Source organism: Cataglyphis hispanica, chromosome 15 (genome assembly GCF_021464435.1).
Source record: "Cataglyphis hispanica isolate Lineage 1 chromosome 15, ULB_Chis1_1.0, whole genome shotgun sequence".
NCBI classification, from domain to species: Eukaryota; Metazoa; Arthropoda; class Insecta; order Hymenoptera; family Formicidae; genus Cataglyphis; species Cataglyphis hispanica.
This window is the reverse complement of record NC_065968.1, coordinates 2,301,528-2,311,305: the sequence shown is the minus strand read 5'-3', so window position 1 is coordinate 2,311,305 and position 9,778 is coordinate 2,301,528. Positions and strand designations below refer to the sequence as shown.

At 31.8% G+C, this 9,778-nt stretch overlaps 3 protein-coding genes across 3 annotated transcripts; 2 read left to right on the top strand and 1 right to left on the bottom strand.

Moving 5' to 3' along the window:
• The first annotated feature begins 360 nt into the window (after positions 1 to 360).
• LOC126855317 (THO complex subunit 4) lies at positions 361 to 2,911 on the top strand. Its single transcript, XM_050602861.1, has 5 exons — positions 361 to 723; positions 1,257 to 1,394; positions 1,679 to 1,826; positions 2,103 to 2,243; positions 2,400 to 2,911. The coding sequence occupies exons 1-5, from the start codon at positions 517 to 519 to the stop codon at positions 2,510 to 2,512; spliced, it is 747 nt and encodes a 248-aa protein (XP_050458818.1). The 5' UTR covers positions 361 to 516; the 3' UTR covers positions 2,513 to 2,911.
• Positions 2,912 to 3,576: 665 nt separating this feature from the next.
• On the bottom strand, positions 3,577 to 5,914 carry LOC126855321 (ubiquitin-conjugating enzyme E2 S). The gene is made up of 5 exons (XM_050602866.1): positions 5,767 to 5,914; positions 5,443 to 5,584; positions 4,362 to 4,552; positions 4,169 to 4,297; positions 3,577 to 4,095 (listed from the first exon to the last, which is right to left on the bottom strand). The coding sequence occupies exons 1-5, from the start codon at positions 5,785 to 5,787 to the stop codon at positions 3,943 to 3,945; spliced, it is 636 nt and encodes a 211-aa protein (XP_050458823.1). The 5' UTR covers positions 5,788 to 5,914; the 3' UTR covers positions 3,577 to 3,942.
• A 257-nt stretch (positions 5,915 to 6,171) lies between these two features.
• LOC126855323 (ADP-ribosylation factor-like protein 6-interacting protein 1) lies at positions 6,172 to 9,306 on the top strand. Its single transcript, XM_050602868.1, has 5 exons — positions 6,172 to 6,489; positions 6,650 to 6,783; positions 7,213 to 7,450; positions 8,468 to 8,552; positions 8,626 to 9,306. Exons 1-5 carry the CDS (start codon positions 6,463 to 6,465, stop codon positions 8,724 to 8,726), a joined length of 585 nt encoding a protein of 194 aa, XP_050458825.1. The 5' UTR covers positions 6,172 to 6,462; the 3' UTR covers positions 8,727 to 9,306.
• Positions 9,307 to 9,778: the final 472 nt, after the last annotated feature.

The following is a 9,778-nucleotide window of genomic DNA, read 5'->3' as shown; positions in this document are numbered from 1 at the left end:
CACTAGAATATATACAATTTCATTTGTTGAAATCTAGTAAATCTGTTCATTTTTATAATTTTCAATTTACGGTTCTCGTTTCGAGAACTGTAATAGCTCTCCAGATCAATTAATCACTATATTCTACTACAAATTCAAGTTTTTTATTGGCAGAGATAATGCAATGACGTCATTAATCGCTCAGTGAATTTTGGAACATAACCTTGGAACATAGCACACATTTGGTTGGTGCAGAGAATTTGATTTCTCTAATTTCTTTCTTGTCGTTAGGGGGCGTCACGTAGCAAATTTGTCCACGCAGTTTTTTTCTCGTGAATATCTCGCATATTATAACCCATGGCCGTCAGTGCTTAGCAGCAAATCGGAATACCCAGATTGCTCTGCGGCGCTGTTTCTCGGTTTCGTTTTCGTTTCACCGCCTGCTCCGCCGCCATCACGAAAAACGACAGTTAGAGAGGTTGGTTTACCTCGGTGTTTCTCTTACGCGGCAATTAAGTCTCATTGCGAATCGCACAAATGAAGATGGTGGATAAGATAGAAATGAGTCTGGACGACATCATCAAACAAACCAAGGGGTCTAGGGCGCGAGGCAGCGGTAGACGCGGCAGAGGTGCCGGCAATTCGCCTCGTCGAGGAGCACGTAGGACGCAAAGGGTCGGCGGTGGCGTCATGCGAGGACGCAATCGCGGCGGTATTGCACGTAGCTCTTTGCCATATACAAGGGTAAGAAAACGATGAGTACATTTCATCGAGCTTTCCTCTACTGAATTTTTCTGGAATATATGTAGTGCGCGTATTCGTGACCACGCGCGCGCGCATATGGTTTGCGTGTGATGTGTGTAATACGCACGCATATGTATGTATATGTATACGTATGCGTCGATTGCGTGTACATACATGAAATGGAATAGTTTTTCAAAATGCTCATTTCTGTGATTATTCATTTCATATTGTATTGAATTGGCTGAATAAATCCTATACAAATGCTAGCAAGTGCGCGCGTGTCAAATATAGAATCCACTTTTTATAGCAAAACTTTTTTTAATTACTATTTTAAAATAAGTAACACGTCTCTCTCCCTCTCTCTCTTTTGCAAGTTTTGGCATTAATTTCTTTTATAATCAAATATCCAATATTGACAAAAAAAAACTATATTTTGTTAAGTATTATATAAAAGTTTTTTTTACTTTAAAGAGAATATAATTTATAGGAGCAATTTCTCTCTCTTTATTAAAATTTATACTTTATATGTATAGGGTGATGTAAACAGCGCTTGGAAACATGACATGTTTGATGGTATAAAAAAAGTTGGTCGTGGTATAATAGGCAATGCAGGAACAACCAAACTTTTGGTATCAAATCTAGATTTTGGCGTATCAGATTCAGATATACAGGTACTAAAAGATATTATATAGAGTAGATCTTATTTCTTTTTTTTTTCTTTTGAGTATCCTAAATAAAATGAAATTACAAATCAAACATATGACTATATAAAATCTATATAATTTATTATATAATTTGTTTATCAATGTGTGCAGATTTGCAAAAAGTTAATTATTTTACCGAAATGAACACTTGATACTCACTGTATTAATTTTCATAGCTATAGATTTATTTAGCATGTTTTTACACAGAAAATTCATGCAGGAATTCTAATTGTGTTAATGATATGTTTTAGGAATTATTTAGTGAATTCGGACCTTTAAAATCGGCAGCAGTACATTATGATAGATCAGGTCGTTCTCTAGGTTCTGCAGATGTTATATTTGAAAGACGAGCGGATGCTATCAAAGCAATGAAACAATATCATGGAGTACCTCTAGATGGTATGCACCTAAATATACACAATTGTGTTCAGTTTTTAATGTACCTTTTCTTAATTATAAAATTGCACCTATATTTAAATATAAATATTTTTTAATTGTCTAATTATTTCCAGTTTATATCTTGCAGCATAAGCATTGAGCATTTTTTATTTGATCATTTTCAAAAGTTGTGCAATGGGGCAACATTAGAGAAAATGTTGCAAAGATTATTGTGAATTATAATTTGCACAAATATGTTTCACAATCATTATTCCAATGTATGATATACATCGGCAGGTCGGGAAATGAACATACAAGTCGCGACTTCTGAATTACCAGTCACTTCTGTCCGTGGTGGCCCAAGACCAAGTGGTACTAATTATACACAGAGACCTCAGACCCGTTTTAGGGGGAATCGTGGCACAGGATCAGTCAGAGGTAATTTGTTAATGCAATTAATTTAAATTATAATAGTAAAAGTGATAGTGCATTCATTATCTAAAAATTCCTTGTTATAAATGAGTTGTGAAGTTTTTATTTAAAATATATTTAGAGGTCTTTAAACATATGATATTATCTTTTATGAAATTTAAGGTCGTGGAAGTGCTCGGCGTGGAGGTAGAGGAGGCACTCGACAAGCGACAAAGACACCCACAGCTGAGGAATTAGATGCGGAATTAGAAGCATATGTGAAGGAAGTCAAGTAACAATATCACAAAATTCTTTCACTCTATTCAGATTTTGTTCAAACTGACTTAACACAATACACATTGTTGCCCTTATTTTCATGAAGCATACAATACAATTATATCAAGATATATATGTATATATGCATACATATATGTCGCACTCTTTTTCTAGTAAAATGTAAAGAAATTCTTATTAATTTTTAGTTTTTATTTTTGACGATTCTTTCGAAAATTGATATAATCAGTTTTACAAAATCTCCGCAAATATCATTCGTAGACGTTCATAGATTTTTTTTATGTGATACAATAAGAAAGTTAAAAAAGAACAAACTTATAATTGTAAAGACTGTATGGATTTGTATGTACTATCGTGCGTGTGTGTTCAGATGAAAAATACAATGAGATGCATCTCGAAAAGTTGTTGTTTATCAAAGTACAGAATGTGCTTCTAGCCCTCACAATCTGATTCTATTCTAAGTACCATGTCAAGTATCAAAAACTTGCTTATTATACCCATTTAGGGTAGTAGCTGATTTTAGAATATGAACAATGAGAAGATATTTTTGTAATCCACATTTGGTGGATTATTTCTTTCATATATAAATAAGTATTATATAACTGTGCTTAGTGCATAACTTATAGCGGATTAAGGCTGTGACGCGTACTGTTAACTAGTCACATACTAATAATATATTTAATTATACAGTGATGGATATGTAAGAAAATGTAAGCATTTTTAATCGTGCAGCATACAAATTACAATCAAGTGGTGCAAGACTGAAGAAAAACTAATGAAAGATTTTTTAATAAAAAAGATTATTATTAAAGTAAAAAAAGTTTTTATTACCTACCTAAAAAGAATATTCTTAATATATGATTCTTTTGATACTATTTTACTTACTGTTATATTCCATAATTTAAAATTTACAGACATTTCAAGATTTAATTTAAAAATGTAACGCTGTATCCAATAAAAAAAGGTGTTTAAATATTAAATATTATAAAACGAATAAAAAAAAATAATAAAATATGACACATACATATTTATTTCAATTCTTGTTAAAAAATATCAACACTTGAGATACATTATGCGAAGACACATTTTATTTTACTTAATCACATTGTATCATTTTGTACATATGTAAAAATATTTGCTAATAGCATAGAGAGCAGGCTATTACTATAATTCCGCCCGCACTTATGAAGATTGCTACAGAATTGTACTTCATCTTCCACAAAATGTAGATCAATTTTTCTTTTTCTCTTTTTTCTTCTTGTGTTTTTGCATACTAGAAATATCAAATTCTCTAAATATTTAATAATAAGATCAGTCATGTTTAGATAATAAAATTTTACTATGTAATAATAATTGTATACAATACGAGGCAACATATACCCCATATACCAATATTTTAAATTACAAAAGACAGATAAATAATGATTTATTTTTATAATCTTTTCAATGTTCTCTTCCTGTCTTTTAACATTTTTTTCTTTTCCGCTGTTAATTTCTTATCACCCGCGTGTTTTTTTGGAAGAGGTCCTCCATTTTCCGAAGAGGTACAACTTTCCAGACCCACTTTACTACCTTTTCCACCTCCCTAAAGAAATCAAATAACTTCATATCAGTGAAATTAAAGAAAGTCGTATAACTTTTTTAGATAAAACATTTACCTGTGCATGTATTTCAGTCATCATTTTTGCTCGCTCTGAATATTCATCGTGACTTTCTAAAAGCAATTTGCCAGCTTCCTCGTTTAAAGCAGATTCAGGATTTGGCACTATTAGCAAACATTTTACAGTCTAGGAACAAAATATACAAATAATAAGCAAATATTTATGATATGATATAATCATAATCACATACCAGTAATATATGTTGTATTCCGAGATCTGGTTTCCAATCCTTTTTTAAAGTATTGACACATATCTCGCCATTTTTTGCTACATTGGGATGAAAAATCTTTGTGAGGAAATAAGCCTTTGGAGGTCCTTGTGGGAAGTCTTTCCCAAGAGCTAATTTAACTCTAAAGAAACCACCAGCGTACGGAGTCCCAGCTATTAGAAGAGAAATGTATCCAAATATATTAATCTTATTCATAAGATAATTCTAAAGATTACTGACAAACTTTAAGAATGTATAAAGCATATAGAAAAGTCTCAATATAGTATAGTAACTTTTGACTAGAAACTCATGTTCTCTAAAATAATTCTGGATACAAATCTTTGAATGTAAAGAACTAGATTACATTATGGATACCAATAAGAGAAATAATCTTAACATACCAATGAGAGAAATAATTTTAATTTATATAAAATTTAATAACTAAGCAAAGGTTACATGAACACGAATTATATAATAATATTGTATTATATATTTGTATTATATATTTTAAATGATATTCGAAGTGGCGACCACTATTCGGTGCAGGCATTGCATCATTGAACTCTGGTACACTCTCAAATATTCCAGACATCTCCCAAACATTGTCAGGTGCTACAATTATTCTGGCTATAAGTGTTTCTACGTCGTCCATTAGTATCTCGTAAACGAGGCTTTTGATATGCCAAAAGAAGTAATCAAAAGATATCAAGTCAGGCTTGTAGTACCGTTTCAGGATTACTGGAGAGCATGGGTTCCTAATTGAAAATTGCTATTTTCCGATTCTTCTATATGCATCCGAAGTTTATTAATAATCTTTAGAATCATCCTATATGTATCATATTTTTCTATTAATTATAATTGAGACTTGTATAAGCACACAATTCAATATGAATGAATGAAATGTGGGTTAGATTAGATTAAGGTTAGGTTGAATTTATTTAGATTAGGTTAGGTTATGGTCGATAAAAGGATGCTTCGTTCCAAGTATCTATCAACCACATAACTGGATAACAATGAAGGACCGAGAAAGCACGAGAAGCCAAAAAATGTCGATCAATCTTACATGGACCTTCGATGACAGCTTGGATATCGGTGACATCCGCCTCGTTCAAAATGACACGAATACCCTCGAGTGGTTGCGCGACCAATTCTGCCATCTCCTTGGCCACCCGGCGGATAATTTGCGGCGACAAATTTTCCACATTCTGCAAGAACGTACGATTCGCGGTATCGGTCTCACATGCGGCACGAACATTTCAGCGAACGAAGCGCGCGCATTAAAAAGCGTAGATGGTAGGTAGATAAACAAGAAGACGTCGCGCGACGTGTTGCCGCCGCGATGAATAAATGCGTTTTCGCTTTGCAGTAACTAATAACGGATACTCACGGAGCTCACGGCGGCAGCCATAATCGCCGAAAGCTTGTAGCGTAATCTCGGCCAGGCCTCGCGTGCAGTCACAAGTTCTCTGTCTAACTTTCGAGCGCGCAGCGTAAGGTGTAAGGAAAACGCTTAACGTCACAACATTAGCACCGCATCGTTCGCAATAACCAACATTTTAAACTGACAGCTGACAGCCAATCGCGTGCCAGATTCGATCGTACTCTCGAAGCTAGAAGTCGATTGTTATTCTTGCCTTCCCCTCTTTCTCCTCCTTCTATCCTCTCTCTCTCTCTCTCTCTCTCTCTCCCCTCCCCCCTCCCTCCCTCTCTCTCGCCCTCTCCCTCTCCCTCTCCCTCTCTATGTCCCCTGGATTCAGATTCAACCTGTCCTTTGACTGACGTTTTGCGCTTGTTTTTTTTGACATACCGACGCACGAATGGATTGTCGGCGTCGCTGATTCCGAAAAAGCAAATTTAGCTATCTTTTGATAAAATTACGCGTATCTTGAGATGATAGTACGTGGATAGATTCTGTACGTATACGGATTTCTTAACGAAACAAAATTCTTTTTCTTACTACTTTTGACGAGTTGAAATTCTACGCGTCGCAGCTTTGCGGCGTACTGCATTCTGCATCTTTTCCTTTTCCCTCTTCAAATCGCTGTTGAAGTAAACGCCGTAGTATATCACGAATTATCACACAATGACGGATGATGGAATGATCGAGAAGGTAAACTAGTTAATTGCATCTATTTTATTATATGATTGAGAATCGCCACTGATACAAAAATATCTCTAGTAAATAACATACATTTTTATATTTGGTACGTAATAAAAAAATTAATGACAATAATTCAATTTCGTTTTCTGATAATGCGATGTTATTTTAGGAAAAGCACATGAAACAACTAAAGCGTAAGATGGAATGTTGGCGAGAAATAATATTACCCTTGAATTCCATTTTGCTATGGGAACGTAGTTGGCATCCTGGGCTGATTGTCGGATTTGTAACAATGATATTCTGGTAAATTAAATATTTATATAATCAAAAACTATATCTTCCTTTTATAATTCACCAAAATCATTGATTATTCCTTTCTTTATATATTTTTTACTCAATTCAAATTTGAATTGATTTTTCTTCAATGAAAACTATTTGAGATACTTTGAGACAAATTTCTAATAATTATAAAAAAAAAAAAACAAACAATGTGCTCTTTTATTAATTTCATACAAATAGATTTTATAATATAAAATTGTATGTTTAATTTGTAATTTTTAGCTATAAAGATATACAATATTATAAAATTTTTCAGAAAGTTATAAGAAATTATGATAATTTTTGATATGGAGAAAAATTATATCTCTAAATTAGCTCAGAAAATAATATATAAAAAGATATTGGGATATCCTACATAGATTTGTTAAAATAGGAATATTTCTCCTATTGCAGTGTAATATGGATTCTAGAACCAACCCTTCTGACAATGATATCTGTATGTCTATTGATATTTGCTCTTGTTGATTATCTTGCGCCGATTTTGATCTCAATCTTGTGCAACATACAGAGTTGGACAGGACAGAAGGAAAAAAAGCTGATTGAGGTCTGTCAAAATCTTTCAAACATTATACTACAGATACAAGGCGCATGGACATGTATCTCTAAAATTCGACATGATCGTCCTAATATCGTAAGTGTGCATCATTAGTTTATCTTAATTTACTCTATATGTCCAGTGAATTGTGGATATATAAGCAGTATAGACGATTTCTTTAACAGGGAAGATTTAGACAATTAAAACAATTAGAAATAATTTCTGAAGAAAAATTATATATATTTCAACATTGATTATCTATCTAATAATGACATTTATAAAAATACATTTGTAGAGTAGTGTCCTTTATAATAATAATAATTGATAGCTCTGCTACATCTTTACTCTAATTGCTTGTATACTAAACGTTTATAAATATAGTTGTGCAATTATTAAATATTGTAACGTATCGAGAGATCTATGTCTATCATCATATGCGATATACAGTATACGCGCGAGGTCAAACTTTTTGTTTTCGTACGACAGCTGCAAAGCTCGCCGCCGGCATGTCTTTATGTCCCACAATCTAGCCGCGTACTCATTCGCCAATCCTTTTTAATTAATATTTCACAATAATTATTGCGGAAATTGCAAAATGGTAAAAGACTTTTCTGTTTACTGTGCTCTATCTACTCAAGTGTTGACACAATCTTTACTGGACACTGTATATCCCACAATAATAGGCATTGATCTTTCGATATATGACAATATCTAATAAATGCACAATTATATTTTTAGACATCTAATATACAAGCAATTATAGTAAAAGATAATCAGAGCTATCAATTATTATTATTATTACAAAGAACATTACCCTACAAATGTATTTTTATAAATGTCATTATTAGACACTCTATATATATAAAAAAAAAACTGCACATTAGAACTTGTTATTCGTCAAGAGAAATGTAATTAATAAGATGCAAATTATTTTTTTATCATATTTAGAATTATCTTTTTTGAATTATGTAATAAAAGGAAGAGTTTTTACTCTTTAATTGTCTTTTTAAAAAAAATTAATTTGCCGATGATACTACGAAATTAACTGGATGTATTATATATAGATTGCATTTAAAAACTGAGAACTTTAAACTTTTTTTATTCTTATTATAGTACTACAGTGCAACAATTCTCTGTCTTATTCTCTTTGCATGGATTGGTAATACAGTCAACAATTTGCTTCTACTTTACATCATGGGTAATAATACACAAAATGCATTTTTTTTTTTTGGCATTGCATTTGATATTATACCTTGTAAAATCTGTTTCAGTGAATGCAATTCTTCTCACTCCAGGATTCAGACACAAAGGACGAGCGCGCTGTGCTATGAAATATGCATATAATCATTTAATTAATCGCCATTTATCATAATTACCGTTTTATATGCCCATCAAAACTCTTCATTCTGCATACATTCTGTCTTTAATCCATTCTCGATATTTAATTCATTCATATTATACTGCGAAACATTTTACGAGTTTACATATATATCTCCTATACTAATTTTATTCTATAAAGAATAATCAAAGCTCTTATTCTCTAACTAACATAAGTAAAGAGATCGATATGATACAATATGCTAAAAAAAATACAATTTATCAGTCTAAATATAAGAATTAATCTCTCGTTTATCATATGAACTTTGTATTTCGCATAATAGAGTTATACTCATTAGTCTATTATATTGTTTCGTCACTTGTGAGAATTAATAAAAGACTTATGTTTTATCAGATTAATTTAAGTTCTACTTAGAATTGTATATATTGTAATTATTATTTATTATTATTTTTTACAATATGTAAAATATATCTTTGGTATTAAAATATATTGTATGAATAAACAGAGAAAGATGCTTTCATGTTATGTATTAATTATAACAATAAAATGGATGTTTTTTGTGGATGACCGCTTTAAAAATGGCGCTAATTGAAAATAAAATATATAAGATGTATCTATCAGTGAACTATCTATATATGAACACATCTCTTTCCAATTTAAATTAAAAACAAATTCCCCCACAAATTGACATGCTAGGTAAATTCAGACAATGGCATTGTGTTCAGCGTAAAAAAAATTGTCAGACATACTATCGCACTTTGGAGAAAAAGAAGAAGTGATTTTCTGTCCTATTGTGTAATATCCTATAGTACAAAAAAAAAAAATAAAAAAGAAGAAACATCACTCTATAATGTTAATTATATAACTCTAGCTTGCAGAAATCTGTTCATAAACTTGTTAATGCAAAACAAGTAAAGATGGACACAATTATGATGGAGAATGATAAGATAATATGATTATATTATATTCGCGAGTGTTTATCGCGAAATTCTTACACGCGAGTGATTTAATCTATTTCTCGATCAAAACTACTAATAACAAGCAAAACATAAAAAAACGAGCAAGTCATCATCAACTCCTTTATT

Bases quoted from the DNA above. Each gene is read 5' to 3' on its own strand.
- LOC126855317 (XM_050602861.1), top strand. From the start codon at position 517: ATGAAGATGGTGGATAAGATAGAAATGAGTCTGGACGACATCATCAAA. The intron at 1,395-1,678 runs GTACTAAAAGAT...GATATGTTTTAG, and splicing joins TATCAGATTCAGATATACAG to GAATTATTTAGTGAATTCGG. The intron at 2,244-2,399 runs GTAATTTGTTAA...ATGAAATTTAAG, and splicing joins TGGCACAGGATCAGTCAGAG to GTCGTGGAAGTGCTCGGCGT.
- LOC126855321 (XM_050602866.1), bottom strand. From the start codon at position 5,787: ATGGCTGCCGCCGTGAGCTCC. The intron at 4,553-5,442 runs GTAAGATTGATC...CTCTTCTAATAG, and splicing joins AGCTGTCATCGAAGGTCCAT to CTGGGACTCCGTACGCTGGT. The intron at 4,298-4,361 runs GTATGTGATTAT...TTTTGTTCCTAG, and splicing joins GAATACAACATATATTACTG to ACTGTAAAATGTTTGCTAAT.
- LOC126855323 (XM_050602868.1), top strand. From the start codon at position 6,463: ATGACGGATGATGGAATGATCGAGAAG. The intron at 7,451-8,467 runs GTAAGTGTGCAT...TTCTTATTATAG, and splicing joins GACATGATCGTCCTAATATC to TACTACAGTGCAACAATTCT. The intron at 8,553-8,625 runs GTAATAATACAC...AATCTGTTTCAG, and splicing joins GCTTCTACTTTACATCATGG to TGAATGCAATTCTTCTCACT.